At 39.3% G+C, this 20,861-nt stretch overlaps 1 protein-coding gene across 1 annotated transcript; it reads right to left on the minus strand.

Annotated features, from left to right (window-relative positions):
• Positions 1-6,437: 6,437 nt before the first annotated feature.
• nrl (neural retina leucine zipper) lies at positions 6,438-20,130 on the minus strand. Its single transcript, XM_088350300.1, has 5 exons — positions 19,994-20,130; positions 15,603-16,316; positions 14,723-15,013; positions 12,665-12,880; positions 6,438-10,710 (listed from the first exon to the last, which is right to left on the minus strand). Exons 2-5 carry the CDS (start codon positions 16,179-16,181, stop codon positions 10,549-10,551), a joined length of 1,248 nt encoding a protein of 415 aa, XP_088206426.1. The 5' UTR covers positions 16,182-16,316; positions 19,994-20,130; the 3' UTR covers positions 6,438-10,548.
• Positions 20,131-20,861: the final 731 nt, after the last annotated feature.

Genomic DNA, 20,861 nt, shown 5'->3' on the forward strand with positions numbered 1-20,861 from the left:
TACTTTCAATTACTTTTGGATTACTCCAATTCCAAATATGCCGATAAAAGACACAAGAAACTAAATATGAATATAATTACTAAATCTTGTGCAGGCTTGGGGAGTAACGGAATACATGGAACGGCAAAAATGATGTTGGCAAGCTGTTTGGATTTATTTTCCTTTTTTTTTCTGTCGCATTTTATGTTAGCTTTGCCGGAGATCAAAGAGATCAAAGCCCGGAGAGAAAGCTTACCACGTGTTGTGAGTCATAATTGTATTCATATTTAGTTTATTTTGTCTTTTATTAGCATATTTGGTATTGGAGTAATCCAAAAGTAATTGAAAGTAATCCAGTTAAAGTAACCCTACCCAACCCTGCGTGCAGGTAACCGCTAGAGAGCAGCAAAGCTCAATGTCTTCACGATTAATATGTTTAATATTTTCCCTAGGTGTTTCTCAACCTATTTGGAGCGAAGGCACACGTTTTGAATTAAACAATGTCAAACCATACCGGTTGTCGAACATATCCCCCCCCAAAAAAATAATTCCTGGCAGGGGCGTTACCGGTGGGGTGGTTAGGGGTGATCAGTGCACACTCATGCACATGCTCTGCCAACCCAAAGATATCTGGATCTAGTGTTGAAGGCATTATGAAAAGAAAGACGAACAAAATAAGTAGAAAAAGAAGAAAACAAATAATAAAGCAAGGAAATGAAGTAAAAGGCTGTGGGGAAAAGAGACAAAAAAATATAAGGAAAAAAGAAAATGGAGTACAAAAGAATTAAATAATAAGAAAAGATTAAAAAAAGTAAGAAAATACAAAAGGCAAGAAAAAATTGTGAAACACGTGCCTGATAAACAGCAATGTTGCAAAGATGGAAAAAAGCTGTTCTAGTAATATTCTTAACGCGTGTTTGGAAGGACAGATTGGGGTCAAATGTGACACCTACATTTCTGACTGAGTCTCCCAGGGTGATATTACATCTGTCAATATCTTTATCTATCTAACCCATCCGAATTTCATTTATCTGGACTATTATATAAATCCCGATTTGCATGCATGTTTGTGTATGGGCGTACATGGCTTATAGGCTCTGAAACGGCTGGACCGATTATTGTGACTATTTACACAGTAGTACTTTACGCCTCTGGGAGTGTCTTTAGCTAGGTATTGTGTCAATTTCCCCAAATAAATCCCAACAAAATTGATAAAAATCAGTTTTCGTGTACAAGCAGCTCTGGTGCTGCATGCGCTCATCTCTTTGTTCCTTCCTAGTGGCTGTCTTGAGCCTTTTAACAAACCACAACCCCAACAACCTCGCTCAGGTAAAATGTCCGGCAACGCAAAGCCCAGCAATGCCGAGACTGGCAACACAAAGCTCATCAATGCTGGCCATTATGCTTGTCTAATCTAAACTACATTATTACTTGCAAATTGTCTTTGTGTGTGTGTGAGTGTTTGTGACCAGTAGGCTTCGAAACGGCTGAAGCATTTTTCGTAAAGATTTAAACTGTTGGACTTTAAGCCCCTGTGAGTGTTTTCAGCTAGTTATGGTGTCAAGGAAACCTCCCTAAATAAAACTTACAGGACAAAGTACATGTAAAAATCGATAAAAATCTGTATTCTTGTCCTCTGGCAGCCAAACTGGGTACAACAGCTCCCGACCACTGACCATTCCAAGCTGCTGAGGCTTCAAAACGGTTGAAGCGTTTTTCGTAGAAATTTAAACAGTTCGCCTTTAAGCCCCTGTGGTTGTCCTTAGCTAGGTTTTGTGTCAAGGCCCCCCTCCCCAATAAAAACAAAAATTACAGGACAAAATACATCTCAAAATCAATAAACATCTTCATTTGTGTGGTCTGCTTTCGTGGGGTCTTTAAACACCATCTGGCATTCAAACTCAGTACAGCAGCTCTCGACCACTGAACATTCCAAGCAGCCAATTCCAATCTTTCATTTCACTTTTGCCTGTTGCCACACCGGGTTAAGGATTTTATCCATTTTTTAACTTCAGATGATAGTTTGTCATCAGTGGGTCGCAGTAACTCAGGGGTTAAACATTCGTCTTGGGATGTGTCGAGGTTTTCTTGGGCTGCACGCTGAATCCCCTGAAGCCCCCGAAAAGCAAGTAGTTGCCTTGCATGGCTGATACTGCTATCGGTGTGAGTGTGTGTGAATGGGTAAGTGTGAAGCACATTGTAAAGCGCTTTATAGTATAAAAAAAGCACAAGAATAGAATAGAATAGAATATACCAAGCAGAGCAGAGGCCATCATGTGGCCGATATTAGGGAAACAAATATATGGCTTTAAAATACTTTTACCTTCCTTCAGCAGGTTGAAAGGTTTAACTTTGATGAAAATTTAAACCATTTTCCTCTGCCTTTGTGGGTTTAGTGTTTTGTTACCATGATGGCTTTTAGAAATATTCGATAATAAAAAAGATTTGTGTGTACCTAATGTTAATTCGTCAAGCTATATTGAATATACAACCAAGACCGCAACATTATTAACACACAGGCAGAAAAGGGGCGGGGCAACTGTTTAGCCAATCAGAATGTAGAACACAATGCTTGAAATTCGTGAAGTAGCAAAACTGCAAAAAGTAAACCACAATACAGCAGGGAATTACTGTACTGTAAGTATTTTGTCGTTACCATGGCTCAGAATGTGATACCGGCGCAGAGTGGTAAGCGCATGTGCGGCACAGTTGTGAGGTCATGGGATCAAACCTTCCTGGGTGGAGTTTGCATGTTCTCCCCGTGCTTGTGTGGATTTTCTCCGGGCATCCCGGTTTCCTCCCACATTCCAAAAAACATGCATGTCAGGTTAATCGGCCGGTCCAAATTGTCTCTAAGTGTGAATGAGCAAGTGAGTTGTCTCTGTTTGCCCTGTGACTGGCCGGAAACCAGTTCAGGGTGTCCCTTGCCCACTGCCTGAAGATAGCTGGGATGGGCTCCATCCCCCCCGCAACCCTACTGAGGATAAGCGGTGCAGATAATGAATGAATGAATGAATGAATGAATATGTATATATGTATACTTTAATGAAAATAAAGAAATTAATTAAAAGTTTCTTTATTTGCACTAACTGTTTCTGTTTTGAGCAATATTTGCTTCGAACGGCCGTCATGCATACATGAAAAAAGAAGAGTTTGACAACTACTATAATACACTTAGTATATTTTGCAGTGCTATTCGTTTCATAAGGAGGATAAGGAATCCATGCACCCAAAAACCCTATCTAACGCATAAAAAAAACAATGTCAATGTCAATGATTCAATCACATTTTTTAGAGACAAACCAAAATGTCATCTTACTTGAAATTGTCAAGAAGAGAAAGTGTAGGTTGTGCCTTAATGCTATGGATAGACATTACCACTGATATGATAACTAAATGGATTGGGCCATACTTAAAGATAATCCTTTATCTGGAAACGTTCCCTGTAAAGCAACAAGTGGACGTATGAGTCTCACGCACGCACACATGCATGCACACACCACAAAGCCACAATAGAGTCCGGCAGCGGGCTGCCAGGACTCTATTATAGGCCTAATCCTTTGCCTATTCTGTGGGCCAAAGAGAGAGAGCCAGAGAGAGACACACAGAGAGAAGGGAGGCGGCGTTGAAGATGAGGTCATTCTGAACAGCCCGCACCCAGGGGTCACCGCCCCTCCACCATAGAGGGTGATGGATAAAAGGATGGAGAGAGGGATAGAAAGAATAGGCTGAGAGAGAGCTGAATGAAAAGCTACAAAACCTCGGCGTAGTTGCCTTGGGGGCACGGGAGCCGGCACTCTGCCACGTGCCTCATCTCCACTTCAGTGAGGAATTTGTGTTTAATACTGTTGTCATTTTAAGATAAAATTGCATAATTTATTTGAGGTTCGCTGTTCAAATTGTCAGAATGATGCCGTCAATAAATAGACAAACTATGCATTGAGGAAGTTTGTTCTTTTTCAAAGGGACAGTATGTATCCTTTTGCACCTTAATGTGATTAAAAAAAAAGTTTATTATGAGAAAAAAAACCCACTGTATTTACAGTTAGGCGCGAAAATATTTGGACAGTGACACAATTTTCACAAGTTGGACTCTACATGCAACCACATTGGACCTGAAATGAAATAGGTTGACCAGAATTGAAGTTCAGACTTTAATGTTTAATTCAAGTTTCAATGTCTGACTGAAATTAAAGATGAGTGAGAAAAAAAGAGAACAAAGTTTTCGACAGAAGCATCACTCAGGCGGCGGGACGTAGACGCGGGATACAAACTCTTCTCAGCGAGATGCAGGGGAATGCAGAGCAGGTGTCCGGTCACAGGACAGTTTTAGAGACGCTATGATATGACCAATATACGAGGGATATGACCAAGGTAGATAGATGATATGAATTGGCCAACCGATATTGGTTATCTCAAATTAAGGGGTTCTGGCCAGTTGGCGTGAATCTTGGCTGTCAAATCGTTCGTCAGTGGTGCAGGCAGCATTCGTTGTTGTTTTAAATCTGTTTTTCTTGAACTGAAGGACCAATTGGCTTGAATCTTGGCTGCCTAAAACTCGGTGGAGCGGGAGGCACCCGATGTATTTTTTATATTCGACTTTTTTTTTTTCTTGCGAAGGAGTGAAGCGAACCATTGATAACTGAAGCGCAAAGTAGCGAGGGGTCTCTTCATATCCCTGTTGGCTTCAGAATTTATCCGGCAACATTTATCTGTTGTAATGTCATCAATAAACGCAAGTGACCCAGCTCCCTTGGAAGCCTTGCATGCCGTCACACTGCTTCCACAACGTTTCTCATATTATGCGATGTGCTTTGGATCATGTGCTACTGTATTTTTTCCAAACCTTCTTCTTCCCATAATTTTGGTAAAGGTTTATCTTTGTCTCCATAGAATACTTTTCCAGAACTGGGCTAGTTTGTCGAGTTGCTTTTTTGGCAAAGTCAAGAATAGAATAGAATAGAATTTACTTTTATTGTCATTCTTTGTAACAATGCACACAGAACGAAATGTCGATACACCTGACCCGTACAGTTAAACTGTAGCGAGCCGATGCTATCGCTAGCCAGTCTATTTTTGGGACTGATGAATGGCTAGCACTTAGTGGTGAACCATCTGTATTTACTTTCACTTTTACAAATCTTCTCTGTGGGGTTCTGAGCCACACCAGATCAAGTTCCTGATCCGGTCAATCTACGACGTCCTACCAAGCCCATCCAGCTTCCACCGCTGGGGCCTGGCTGAGAACCCACCGTGCCCACTCTGCTTTTAAACCCCCACCTTCCTGTCAACATTCGTCAGATCGTCTGCGAACCTTAGCTACACGCAAGGCCAGCTCTTTTGACTCCTGACTTTATTCTGCCCTGTTTTCCGTCTGATTCCTGTTGCCAACCTCTTTTCTGAACCCGTTTACGTTTCTGCTCCTCCGTCCTGGCCATTGACCTGTTTTTTCTCGCTCTCGACATTGCCTTCGATCGACACGGAAGTGCCACTTCCGCGTTCCCAGCGATCTGCTACCTGTGACCGACGATTACCGGATCGTGGGTGCAAGCCTTTTCCTCCTTCTAAATAAAGCTGAGTAAAACGAACGCAATTGGGTCTCGTCTCCGTTCCTGGTCCGTGACAGGACTATTCTGGGGACTAAAAGTAAACTGTCTATGAATGAATTTTTCAAATGCATATTTTACTGAATACGGTCGTTTTACAAACATAAAATTTGAATCTTTTAATGTTAAAACTTGTAAAAAGAGCAAACACTGAGGCATTCTTTATGAGGCTGTGTAAGTATTGATATATGGAGATGGTTGTAAGCAGGGTTGGGTAGGGTTACTTTAACTGGATTACTTTCAATTACTTTTGGATTACTCCAATACCAAATATGCTAATAAAAGACAAAAGAAACTAAATATGAATAAAATGACTAAATTTTGTGCAGGCTTGGGGAGTAACGCAATACATGGAACGGCAAAAATGATGTTGGCAAGCTGTTTGGATTTATTTTCATTTTGTTTCTGTCGCATTTTATGTTAGTTTTGCCGGAGATCAAAGCCAGGAGAGAAAGCTTACCATGTGTTGTGAGTCATAATTTTATTTATATTTAGTTTCTTTTGTCTTTTATTAGCATATTTTGTATTGGAGTAATCCAAAAGTATTTGAAAGTAATCAAGTTAAAGTAACCCTACCAAACCCTGGTTGTAAGTGCTTCCAATAAAACATATAAAATAAAATCACCCAAAAAAACTAATAAAAAATGAATAAAATATAATAAATATGGAAAATTAACCTAAAATGAAGCTTTTTTTAAGGTATATTTTTCATCTTTCCACAAAACACCAGTGAGTAAAAACATGTGGTAAAACAGATTAAAAATGTAGAAAATAAAATAAACATGGAAACTTAACCTAAAATAAAGCTTTTTTTAAAGTATATTTTTCATCTTTCCACAAAACACCAGTGAGTAAAAACGTGTGGTAAAATATGTCAAGTTTATTTGCTGCCAAACCACACTAGAGTAGGAGTGAGAACGCTTGACATTTGTGTCCTCATTTCTGTTTTTTCCAGTTATTGATGTGTCAAACCAAGAATAAGAAAGTCAAATACACACTAACCACTACAAAGGAGTGATTCAAATCTGCGCAAAAAGAAACAATCAATAAATACTGAATAAATAAGAGAATAAATAAAACGGCACCTTATTGATTCTACCCTCCGAAACACAATAAATAATGCTAATGCAGCCACCCTGACAATAATTGTACCTTTATCGTTACACTGCATTGTTATCCCTGCATTGCTACACAATATGAGTATAAATGTCCTAGGTGGGGATTTGGAGGACTTCTTTCGACCAATATTGTGCCAAATATTACCAGCTTGATGATTTTTCAAAGCTAGCTATGTTTTTTTATTCTATTTTTAAAGGGACAGTGTGTATTATTTAGTGCCACCTAGTGGTATAGAACGTAATTAATTAAAATGAAAAACACGATTGATTTAAATAATAATAGAAGAAACGACATGAACTATAATGTAAACGTGCATTTTTTCAAATATCCGTAAGTCGAGAAATTTGTATTTATTTTATATGGCATGAGCCTCCCTATTTTTCTGCCATCTTTTTATTGGGGTACCGGTAAAAAACACAAATGTTGCAAAAGGCAAAAACAAATTCAAGGAAAAAAAGCCAGGTTTGATCACTTTGATTCTTGTCACGTCAGGCGCGGTTGCCATGGTGCCCAGTTGGTCCCAGCTGGGTGGAGCTGGATTCTGGCGCGGTTGTTGCGGCGCCCAATTGGCCCCGCCCATGGCCACCGGCTGAGGCGCATTGACTGATTGCTTTTTGGAGTACTTAAACTTTGTTAAAACTGAGATTTTTGTGAACCTTCTGTGAGATTTCTGCAAGTTCTGTTTGGCTCTGAGAAATGCTTAGTCTATAGGTTTGCCTGGGTTTGATCCTGTTTTGTTTTTGGTCTGATTCGTTTGTTTATTTTTGACAACTTTTCTTTTGTTTGGATTTCTAATCCACTCCGCGACCATCGATCCCCAGATCGAGTGTGCGCACCCTCCTCATCCTCCCCCAATAAATTGTGAGTGCGTCTACGCGAATGGGTCCTTATTTCCTGTTTCTCGCTCCGCTCCGTGACAATTCTCTATAGTTTGTGTTCCTGCTTGTAGTTTTGAGCACTCGTTTTCAGTTGCACGACAGAATACAGCAAGATCTATTGGTCAAATAATACACACTGTCCCTTAAAAGCACAACATTAATGACAGACACATTTATGCTTTTTTTTCTATTATATTAGTAGATTGTCGAACCATCTGAGTAGCTCACGGGCTGGTTCTCAAAATGTACAATACGTCGATGTGATTTTTTTTTTAGGAAATTTGATTTCTAACTGGCATTATATTTAGCTATTGACGATTTTAACCTCTAATAATTACACCTTGGTAATAACACAGTAATTACATTGTAATAACATCTTAGTTTTACAAATGTATTTCAAACTGGTAGCCGTTCGTGCCAATCAGTAATAAAAAAGTAGCTCTCAGCTTCACAAAGGTTGAAGACCCCTAAGTTAAACCAATTTTTTTAAACAAGATCGGCTTTGTGATTTAAAAAAAACTGTTGTTCTTGTTTGTGTAATTCTATCAAATTTAATCAACTTGATGATTTCTTGAAAGCTAGCTAGTGTTTTTTTAAAAGGACAGTGCGTATATTTCGACCACTAACTGTCGATGGATTGCTCAGTGCAACCGAAAAATAGTGCTAAAAGAAGAACACAAACTACAGAGACTCAAAGTGACCAAACTACAACAAATTTCTTCAAATTTTTTTGCCTTTCGTAAGTTTTTTGTTCGTGACAAAGATGGCAGCTCTGGCTAGGTGAGGCCCATGTTGTATTAAATACCGGTAAATGCAAATATTTCGATTCTGGAGTAGTTTAAAAAGGCATGTTTACATGATAGTGCCTGCATATTTGCTTAAGTGTATCGTGGGCTATTGGCCTGTGCAAAACAATGCTAAGAAGAAAACAAACCAGAGGATCTATTACATGATAGATCAAACTCTTATCTTTTCAATCAATAGGCGTTATTCCAATAGTTTTTGAGATGGACCACATCTCGTTTCATTGTGATTTTGTTGGTTTTATTTCCTTTTCAGACCATAATAATAATAATAATAATAATAATAATAATAATAAAGTAAGTGATACAGGGAAAGGAAAAGTGTCCAAGAAATAAATAACTGACAAATAGGAAAACATTGTACGAGTGTCTGCCATGTAAGAACTTGAAGGTAAAGCAAATAATGAATATTTTTAGCTTCTTTATTATCTACACAATTAAGTAGTTATCATGTTTAGATACATGTTTTAAAAGTGATTTGGGTACAATTTTTTTTTAGTGGGTGGCTATTTTAAAGCAATTTCAGCTTGTATGTAATGCAGGCTTATATGTGAGTATATACAAGACTTATGGTTCTTTTGTTTTTTGAAAAAAAGATGAATATGTCCTACTATCTCTGCTCCAAACTGCACAATGATTTTATTCAATACATTTGAGAAGTGGAATTTCTATCTTGATTTGGGTCACCAATTGACTTAGGGCCAGAATGGTGAGTCCTCAACTCAGACCACTTAAGAACCACTGCTGTAGAAATCCCTAAATAATACACACTGTCCCTTTAAAGCTGGTTCCTGCAAAAAATTGAACGGGAAGGTCCGTGAATACCCCAAAACTGACTTTTTTTTTTTTTTAGCTGGTGTGTATGCACAAAACCCCTCGAAAAAAAGGTGCTTATTGTTCCGTAGAAAGATTCCCGTGGTACATTCTTCAATCTGAGATAAAACAAAACGCTTTGGTAGGCAACTGTGAAATATTAACTGCATTGCTTCATTCAAACTCGGTTAGCCGGCACCACTGCACTACGCACGTCTCTTAAGCAGCCTCTTGTACAATTTTCTCAAAACATCATACACTGTACTTATAAAAATAATTAACAATGTCTTCAAAGCCTCTAAATGGAGACTATTGCAGGCTTTGGGATCTTTGCATGCATGAAATGCTCAGCGGTGTTAATAGAAGTCTTTTTTTCAATGTACTATTTGGAAAAAAAGTATAGGAAGGTCTGGATTAATGATTAAAGCTAGAAATTGTACTGCTGAATATTAAGAAACATTATTTAAAATGCACAAGTTTTATGTGCATAAACCTCTCATAATAAATCATTTGATTTGGTAAATTTTCAATGGTTGGTTTAATTTACAGATTATTCAAATTGCATGATCATAAAAAGTAACCATCTTGAAAAATTAAGAAAATATATTTATATTTTTTTACTGAATACAAACTTTTATGAAAATTGTATTTTTGTGAATAGAGGTAAAATATGGCAAAGTCAAAATAATCCAATAAATAAATAATTAGGGATAATTATTTTGAAAAGAAAGTAACATTATGTGGATTTTTTTCTTCTAATTTTAAGGGAAAACAATTCCACTAATGCGTGAATGACTCAAATATATCACGTGAATTTATTTGGAAAATACAGTCAGATTTTTGGTATTTTTGTTGTCATTTTGGGAATAAACCGATTTGAACTAATGTTTGAATAAATCTACAATTCCACATTAATTTATTTTGAAAATAAAGTCATATCCTGTGTTTTTTTGGTTGTAATTTTAGGAAAAAAACTATTTGAACGACTGATGCATAACCGACGCAAAAATGTCACATATATTTGGTGTTGTTTTTAAAAGGTTAAATTCCCACTACTGTATTACATTTAAAAATGTGATTTATTTTATCTATGCAGATAGATGATTGCGGGTGATATTTCTAAAGAATATTTTTTTTGTCTGTGTATTTTCGATTTGTTTTCCTAAGACAGTTCAACTGTATGGTCCAACTTCCAACTCCAAATGAGTGGTCCCGATACCTTTGACCAGATAGCGTTACATGTCCCTGTCTGTTGTCCCCGAAGCAAGTGAGTCCAAGCAGCAAACCCAAACCATCAACTTGAACAAACGTTTGCTCCACGTTGGCTCATGACCTGGCTCATCTCTGTGCTCAAAGGAAGAAATTGTGCGTTGGCGAAGGAGGGCTGTTGCCGTTTTCCCCGCGTCCCTTCGTGGCTTCGGCGTGGTTTGCCCCGAGGAGCTTCTCGTAGCGAGCTTTGTATGCGTCTCGTTCCCGTAGCACCCGGCTCAGATCGCACTGGAGTTGCTCCAGCTTAAAAAGCAAAACAAAACAGATAAATCAAACAGGTTGTATTGCAGTTGGTGACAGGAACTTTGAAATATTGTACTTGCTGACTCCATCAGTCAAGCTGCTTCTGTGGTGCGTGCATGTACGTGTCTATCTTAGAAGTGCTCGAATCAATTCTTCTTTTTTCATCTTTTTGGGGGGTTTGGTGGGTATTTGGACTGTTTTTGAAAGAGTCCTTATCTTACTTTCACTATTAACATCATGGAATTGTCATGATTGCCGATTCAGAGCACCTGCGACTGATTAATTGGTGCCAACAGCCCGGACAGCTGATTGGCTGATGTACTCCTTTGAAACCCCCCAAGAGATCGCTGTCAGATCGTTATGCGAACCGTTGCTCCCAGCTCGGCAAGCTCTTACGTCAGACTCTGTTCCAGCCCTGTTTTTCTCTGCCTGATCCTCGTTGCCAGCCTGTTTCCGGACCTGACTCTGCAACATTCTGCCTGCCCGTTATCCGATCCGTTTTGCCCCGCTACCTGCCTGCCTCCTGTTGCCGACCTCGTTTTCGAACTTGACACCGCCTTTGCTCTCCAGTCCGCCTGTCTCCGATCCTCCTCGCTAAACACGGAAAGGCCACTTCCGCATCTCCTGCTCCCCTTGTCCGTCAACCATCGGATCGTGGAAGCAAGCCCTGCTCTCCCTCTTTACTAAGAAAAATTGAGAAAACGAGCGCTATTGGGTTCTGTGTCTATTTCTGGTCTGTGACAGGAATAAAAGAAAACTGTGGCCCAATCCAAAGCCCCCCGACCTCCTTTCCTTCAGTCCAACGCGCGCCATGGGTGAAACCCAGATGATATTAGTAAGATAAAAGCAGATAGGCACTGTGAAAAAACTCCATTAGGCATTGTCAATACATACTTCAAAGACAATATTTAATTTCAAACTTTTTTAAAGGTGGGGAGCATAGTTTAAAAGGTCCTTAAAAAGTTGAAAGTTAAATATTTTCTCTATTAAGTATGTGTTAACAATACCGAATTGAGTTCAAAGAGGCCTTATGCTTTATTTTCGATGCTCCTATCTGCTTTAACTTAAAGTTAATTAGAGGAATAGTAAAAGTAAAAGTTAACTGTGAATTATGAAAAGATTTAAAGCTTAATCTGTCACGGGGCGTGGTGGCGTGGAAGGTGACCGGACCAGAACGGAGGCAGGAGGCATGAAGGGAGAACTCAAATGCGTTGACGATCCATAGGTTTTATTTAATAAAATAAAAGTCGCCCAATACTCCGAGGCAAAACAGAACAATACAGAGTTCCTCCGGCACGAACTCAACAGGACAAGGCATAACAGACTAAAACAGGACAAGGCATAACAGACCGGGATTGTGAATAATGAGTAATGAACCAGCACCCGCCAAACCCAAAATCCAGCCTTAAATAGCAGAACAGCAATCAGCTGATCTGCTTCAGCTTGAGTTCGGGGGCGTGGCATACTGGTCGTCATGGCGACCGTGACATAATCAAAGAGTTAAGTTGAGTTAAATTTCTGTTTACCTCATAGTTAAAGCTTGATTCACATTTCTATCTTAAGTTGAAACAGGTTTGAGGTTTACTTTACAGGTAAAGCTAACTCCAAGTTATTAGGAGAAGTTTTAAATGTTAACTCTGAGTGAATGAATAAAATGACTAAATTTTGTATAGGCTTGGGGAGTAACGGAATACATGGAACGGCAAAAATGATGTTGGCAAGCTGTTTGGATTTATTTTCATTTTGTTTCTGTCGCATTTTATGTTCGTTTTGCCGGAGATCAAAGAGATCAAAGCCAGGAGAGAAAGCTTACCACGTGTTGTGAGTCATAATTTAATTCATATTTAGTTTCTTTTGTCTTTTATTAGCATATTTGGTATTGGAGTAATCCAAAAGTAATTGAAAGTAATCCAGTTAAAGTAACCCGATAACCCGGAGAAGCGCCATGATGTACCTGTTGCGTGAGCACGTGTTTCTCGGACTCGAGGGCGTGGCGGTGCTGCAAGCGCTTGTAGCGGCAGGATTGTGCGTATCCTCGGTTCTTGAGCGTGCGGCGCTTCTGCTTGAGGCGCACCACTTCGTCCTTGCTGACGCCGCGAAGGTGCCGGTTCAGCTCGCGCACCGACAGGCTCACCAACTGTTCGTCCGAAAAGCGATCGTTCCCGCCGCACTTCAAAATAAACAATTGGGAAAAGAAAACGTGATTTGGTGCCCGATGCATACCTGTCAACCTCCATGGGTCCATGCCCTTACAAACTGTCATATTTTTCCTTACAAAATAATTAAAAAAAAATCTTACACCATTTTTTTTTCGAACGTGTTTATTTATGTAGTTTAACATGTTATATTGTACATGTGTTTTGTTATATCATATATATTGTTAATTAACATCCTGTTGTGAGATACTGAGTTGCTCGACATGAATGAGGTTTATTATAAAAAAAAGTAGCTTGGACGTTAACTGTAGAAGGAAAAAATACATGCAAATATAATTAAGTAGAATTATTAATTCACTTTCTGCATTCAAATATTGTTGGTAATATACCGATTAAAGGGATCAGCACAAACCTGTCTTTTTTTATTTTCTCCTTTTATACTTCCTTTTTTTCTTAACTTCTTTATACAACATAATCATTCGTAATATAATGCATCAAAGCAAGTGAGCCGTTTGAGAGCCGGCTCTCTTTAATGAGTTGAGCCGAAAAAGCCGGTTCTCTAAAAAGAGACGGACTTTCTTTCACTGCACAACTACCACATGAAATCCAAGTCGGCAGACGCATGCGCACAGTAGCATCAAACCGCTCACTTTGTTTGCAATGTAAAAAAACGATACCGAGATAGAGGCAACCGCGGCAAACTCATTTGACTTGATTGATTTGCCGTTTCGTGATCGTCGGTGTATACCAGATGGTACCCATCATTGACAAATTTGCGTTTTTCCATACGGATTTTCTCGTATGTCGTACACCTTTTAAAATGCATAATAAATGTACTCTGTACGGCAAAACCGTACAGGTTGACAGGTATGCCGATGTATACATACATTTATTTTTGTTTGTTCGGAGATGGAGGGGTCATTTTTTCCACCGGTACATCTCATAATCTGGCATGTAATCTGATTTAAGTGTGCCTGACAGTGATCGGGATTAGGGCAGGCAATAATAGCAGATATTAATATGAGACTGAACTGTGCTCCACATCAAGCTCAAAGACATCCACCAAGACAGACGACAGAAATGATGGTCTTTGAATAGCAACATTTTGTTTGAAATTAAGACCTCAAGAGTGGAGGATTGATCCTGTCATTTGTAGAAAAAATACCTACAGATATATATTTGTTTTTTCATTCATTTTGTCCTGTATTCCGTCGTGTATTTTGTTGTGGATTGCCGTTTATTTTGTCATGTGCTTTCTTAAGTGTTTTTTTTCAATTATGTTGTCGTGTGTTTTGACGTGTTCATTTCATTTATCATTTCTTTTGTTGTGTATTTCGTGATGTATTCTGTCGTGTATTTGTTCATATATTTGTCATTAATTTTGTCATAAATTTGTCGCATAATTTGTCATGTGTTTTGTCATACATTTGATTGTGTTTATCTTACCAAAACCAATGAATGTTAAAATGAAGGGGTGTGACAAACTGGCTGAGCTTTTCACATATTATTGTTGAAGGCATTGCAGTTGATCAGTGAACTCATCAATCAACCAATAAGCAGCTAGTTTGAGCCGCCCCCTCAATTGAATAACATTTTGTTGTGACAAAATACACGACGGAATACACTATAAAATAAATACCGAAATAAAGAAATGACAAGATGCATAAATATGTGAATAAATTGCATTTATGATATGGCATATATTTGTAAGTATTCATTAATACATGTATTTCTGGATATGGCAGGATTAATTCTCCATATACACTTTTAAACTTCTGGCAAAAAAAAAAGACATACCCCTGCGGGAAATTGACCACAATCCAATCGTTTTTAAAAGACAGTTTTGTCTGACTCACCTGTCCGACTTGCGGGTGATGATGATGGTGATGACCAGCGTGCATGGGGTGGTGAAGGTGGTGCTGATGATGGTGGTGATGCTGGTGGGGGACGAGGCGGCCCTGGGGGCTGAGAGCTTGCGGGTAGGGACCCGGCCCCACCGACGCCGTGGCATTAGGGAGCGAGGGATTGGGCAGGAAGACAAGCGGCCGATGGCACATGTCGCCGCCCTTGTGGCAGGATGTGTCGGCGCCGCTGTCACTGCTCGAATCGCCTATGTTGCTGCTGGAGCTCTGCGAAAGGCCTGGAAACTGAAGGAAGACCAGGATTTGGATTGCTAACTCAATACAGAAAGATCAATAAAATTCATGACCTTTTTATTTTGCTACAATTTTGTATTACTTTTTTCTGATCGTTACTGCCGTTATCTACTGCTGTTCTTGGTGGAAAACACTAGGTAAGAGTAATAGGGTGTAGGGGGCTGTGCTGGAGAGTGACGTCATGCTCATCCCCATGTTTTTTTTTTTTTGGGTTTGTATTTGTTAGCGTAGCATAAAAGTGCTGAAAGCGAATAGAGGCCTGCTTCAAATAGAGTCCAAATGCCAACCCAGACCTCAAGAAAGATTAAAAAAATGTTTTTCGAGCCCACGCGTCATGAACAAGCCGATAGAGGCTACAATGATGACACAAGCCAGGAGATGGCAGCAGCAAGTAAAACATTTCATACAGCCTCTTTAATTTTATTCATCCAATAAGTGCCCACAATTTCAAAGTCCATCCACCAACTATTTCGTCCTCCAATACATTTTTATATGTAGGTCGGCCCATTTATTTATTTTTTCCATCCATCCATCCATCCATGTCAGAAAATGATGACTTTTCCTGTCCAAATCTTGTTACCTGGGAGCTGACGGCTGCAGCAGCCGAGTTCAACAAAGCCTCGACGGCGTCCTCGCAGCCTAGGAGGCTGTTGACAGGTGCCCTCTCTCTGTCACCCAGCGCGCCCAAAAGAGAGGCTGGCCCCGGGACGTCACCACCAAACTGCTGCTGCAGGGCGGCGAACCAAATCAGGTCCTCCAGCGAGGCCGGACCGGGGCCTTGGGAGTGATCGGCATGGCCCGGGATGCCATCGCCGTTCCCCTGAGATCCTCCAGAGCTGTGGCTGGAAGTGAAGCCGGAGAGTGGGAAGGAGATGGAGGACGATGAGGATGACAGCGAAGATGCGCCCGAAGGCGGAAGGTGGGCATCGCTTAAGGTTGGTGAGGGCGGCAGAGAGTCGTAAGGGCTGGAGCTCAGGCTGGAGTCCGGCGGTGGGTGGCCGGCGTACGGCGAGCCATCTGATTTCGGGTAACCGCATTGAGCGGAGAGCGGTGGCGTATCGGGTTTCACCTCGAACTTAAGGAGGTCAAAATCGTTGAGGTACTCCATTGCCAGCGGACTCGGGGGGAGGGAGTTCATGGGCAGGGAGGGTGAGGACATTGTGTTTGCTGTTTGTCACGGAGGCTGGGAAATCCACCGTAGAGCCTCAGGCGGCTCATAGATGGCAGCGAGAAAAACAACAATTGAGGATCTTCCTCTTTTTCCAAACCCTTTTGGCTGTGTCTCTCTCTGGTCCTTCAAGGCAGAAAATGACAAGTTAGAAAAGGTCTGTTTTAAGTAGAAGATCTTAATTCACTCATACAGTTGTTTCATCTATACATCAATCATTTACAATACACTCAATCCACCAACCAACAAACCAGCCAACCATCAAGCGACTAAGCAACCAACTCAGCAAACAACCAACTCAGCCAACAACCAACTGAGCAACCAACCAACCAACCAACCAACCAACCAACCAACCAACCAACCAACCAACCAACCAACCAACCAACCAACCAACCAACCAACCAACCAAAAATGAAAAATTTGTTTGAAAAAAAAGCTCTTGAAAATGGGAATAGTTTATTTAAAAATCCCCACAAATTTAAGCATAGAAAATGAGGTTATTGGGTTCCAAAGCCCAAAACTTTTTATGAAAACCTGCATAAAAGTTCAGTCATTTTGTGTAAAGGGTTTACTATAATTGTATTAAACAAACACAGAAAAGAGCCCTTTTCGCCCCTTACTTTTCGAACAAAGCCAAAAAATGGGTGATTCCTCTCAAAGTATCCCAGCATTTTAGACAATTGTCGCAGTATTGGATTGGTAAATTTTTTATTTGGGGATATTTTTTAGATTGTATTAAAATGTTTTTGCTCTCAGAATCAGATTAATCCAGTTTCACATGTTTTTTCCACAATATCAAAACAATACTGTCTTGCTACTGTAAATAAACACACCAACATGGCTCAAAGAACTGCATGTTTGGGTCGGTACCTGAAAAAATAGAGGGGGAAAAAAAAAAAAAACAGGAAAGGAAAAAACAACAACCTGACCGAACAGTTCCTAAACCACATAAATAATAGAGTTTGAGCGAGTGAGTTGTCTGTCCCTGTGTGCCCTGCGATTGGCTGGCAGCCAGTTCAGGGTGTCCCCTGCCCACTGCCCGATGGTTGCTGGGTTGGGCTCCGGCACCCCCCCGACCCTGCTGAGGATAAGCGGTGTAGCTAATGAGATGAGATGAGTTGAGACAATAATTAATAAAACAAACCTTTCTGGTCAGGAATGCTAGGTTTTAACTTGAAATTCAGATTTAGTTTGTTAGTAGTAAGATTTGTGTCAGCCACCGAAAAAAGTCTCTAAATGATGACTACTCGAATTATAATACAATTCACTTCTGAAAATTTAAAACAACAATACCAAGTTGATATTTTACAATGTAGTGACTATTGATTAGATGCATTAATGGATGTGTCATGTAGTACAATAACTCAGCGGGCTTAATCATTTTTGACACAAAGATTCACAAGTCCCACAAGCTAAATCCAATTAACGTCACACGCTTAATCCACGATGGACACTTTCAACAGGGACACCAGCACGCTGCTACCTAGCCAACTAACCCTAACTTTAACCCCTAAAACCCTAACCCGAATAACCCTTTTAATCAAATATATATATATATATACATTTTCTTATTTTATGATTATGAGCGTTTGTTTCAATAAGTAAAAATAAAGAACTAAGTTAACACAGGCAGAACATGCAGCTCATTTTAACTATTATTTTTTTATCTTATTCTAAGAATTATATCCAGTAGGCATAAAAGAAAGGACTAAATCAAGAACTGAATATTACAGGAAATTAATACTTAAAATAACAAAAAATATGTAAATATGCCATTTCACTTTTTAAAAAATCTTATTCAATGATAAAAACTAAAAATTTTAGTTAAGGAAGAAAAAAATAATAGCCAAAATTAAGCTTAGTGCAAATTAAAGACGCTCTGGAGCAATCTGTAGGCCCCAAAATATGGTAATAACTGTACCTTATATTTACACTGATGGAATTTCGATTTTATGCTAATCACATAAAATTTTGAGGGATATAATCAAACTTATAGCAGCTACATGGACAAAAAAATGTAAAAAATAAAACATACATTATAAAGTATATACTTTTTCAGCAATCCACATATTATTATAACTTGCTACATTTTAAGGAAACAAAGATTTGTTTAAATAATAATTATGCCACATTAAGGAACATACCGTTTTTTAAAAATCCTAGTTTCAATCGTACTATTGATAATTATAGATGAAAATTGACTTTAGTGTATTTTGAACTTAACTCTTAAATAAATGAATCACAAAATATATAAATGAAACAGATGACACTTCTTATATATCGTTTAAACCAACCAATTTTTATTTATGATGTGCCACGAAAATAACACAGCAGGAACGTTATTCTAATCGGAAAAATGTGGAAGAATGTAGGAATAAGTTGTTAAAGGTTTATTCCATTTTCCCCTTCACGCTTCTGAGTGGAGCCATACTACTCGCTTGCTAATTACACGACTTCAACATGTAATGACCAGGGTTACTTTAACTTGATTACCTTCGATTACTTTTGGATGACTCCAATACCAAATATGCTTATAAAAGACAAAAGAAACTAAATATGAATAAAATTACTAAATTTTCTGCAGGCTTGGAGAGTAACGGAATACATGGAGCGGCAAAAATGATGTTGGCAAGCTGTTTGGATTTATTTTCATTTTGTTTCTGTCGCATTTTATGTTAGTTTTGCCGGAGATCAAAGAGATCAAAGCCAGGAGAGAAAGCTTACCATGTGTTGTGAGTCATAATTTTATTCATATTTAGTTTCTTTTGTCTTTTATTAGCATAGTTGGTATTGGACTATGATGACTATTTTTTGCACCAAATGCATATGTTGACTATTTTTTTGCACTATGATGACTATTCTTGCACTAAATGTATAATTGCACAAACCCTTACGATACCAAACTGTATTACGATACCAAACTGTATGTAACATCCTACATGCCGACATTTCTTGTGTAAATATTGTGTAAATTATAACTATAACCTTATCCTCCTTGTTTTATAACCTTATCTTCTCTGTTCCTTTATCTTCATGGCTTTTTTACCTCACTGTGTTGGTGTGAAACTGGAGTGTCATGCCCAATTTCGTTGTCACAATATGTTAACCCATTTTGTAACAATGACAATAAAGGTATATTCTATTCTCTAATTCTCTAAAATGGGACATATTTTATCACTTTGCTTTAATATTGAACTGTCTACAACCAGGGTTGGGTAGGGTTACTTTATCTGGATTACTTTCAATTACTTTTGGATTACTCCAATACCAAATATGCTAATAAAAGACAAAAGAAACTAAATATGAATAAAATTACTAAATTTTGTGCAGGGTTGGAGAGTAACGGAATACATGGAACGGCAAAAATGATGTTGGCAAGCTGTTTGGATTTATTTTCATTTTGTTCCGGTCACATTTTATGTTAGTTTTGCCGAAGATCAAAGAGATCAAAGCCAGGAGAGAAAGCTCACCATGTGTTGTGAGTCATAATTGTATTCATATTTAGTTGATTTTGCCTTTTTAGAGTATTTGGTATTGGACTAATCCAAAAGTAATTGAAAGTAATCCAGTTAAAGTAACCCTACCCAACCCTGTACATGACCGCCAACAAAACGAATGCCAAAAACAAAAAACAAAAACCAAAAAAATCCACCTTTTACTTGCGCCCGTGTGGCGTACCTCATTAGTTGGGACCCCCACAGTGGCAAATGAGCCACGCCGGCCTTCCGGGGCTTCCGTCATCACACACGCTTACTGTCAACTCACACACTGATGCCCAACAAAAAGTATGAAATGAAACTTACCGTCAGTCATAGAGATAAAGGATGAGCTGCGGTGGACATGACGGCACACAAAATACGCACAAACAAACCCACAAAAAGAATGGACGCACCGACTGCGTGACTGACAAATGAGCACCGAGTGTACAGGAGTGTGTCGGTGTGTGCGAGTGTCACTCAGTGCCACTGCCCCCTTCCTTTCTTTCCCCGCTGATGCAAATCCCCGTTTGCAACAATCTGACATCCCCTCGCACCCTACGCCACGCACCCCTCACATGCTTCACTGGCATGTGCCCCCCTTCATACCAGAGTCCCCCCTCTTGCACTGTTTTTCTCACTCCCCGTGTCGGCCTGTCTCTCTTTTGTCCAACTTTTGGGTATGTGACTATCAGTCAGACAGGGTTACTTTAACTTGATTACAGTGGAACCTCGGTTCTCGACCAATCCGTTCCAGAACCCTGTTCGAAAACCGATTTGGTCGATCACCGAAAATCGTTTTTCCCGTTAAAAGTAATGTAAAATCGTTTTAATCCGTTCCAACACCCTAAATGTTTACCACGAACGTTAACATGAAGCTAACCCGGGCTAAACGTACGTTCGCGTTAGCGTAATCTTTCGTACGGACGTGTAAAAATAAAAAAATCAGGTCGTTTACACGTCATTTAGCACCCGGGTCTCCACAACAAGTGGTGAGCGGTTAAAGGATAAAGAAAAGATTTATGAATAGGATTTCTTACCTTTGTGGTGGTCTGCAGAAACCATGCTCTATTCCCTCGAAAGAAGGGAAACTCGCACATCTTCTTCATATTTTGCTATTATTTCTTTCTTAAATGCAATAGTTGTACGCACTACTCTTCTCTTTTCACCTGTAGCAACTTTGCTGCTTGCACCG

The sequence above is a fragment of the Urocampus carinirostris genome, chromosome 12, assembly GCF_059441175.1.
Source record: "Urocampus carinirostris isolate Australia breed hairy pipefish chromosome 12, RoL_Ucar_1.0, whole genome shotgun sequence".
NCBI classification, from domain to species: domain Eukaryota; kingdom Metazoa; phylum Chordata; class Actinopteri; order Syngnathiformes; family Syngnathidae; genus Urocampus; species Urocampus carinirostris.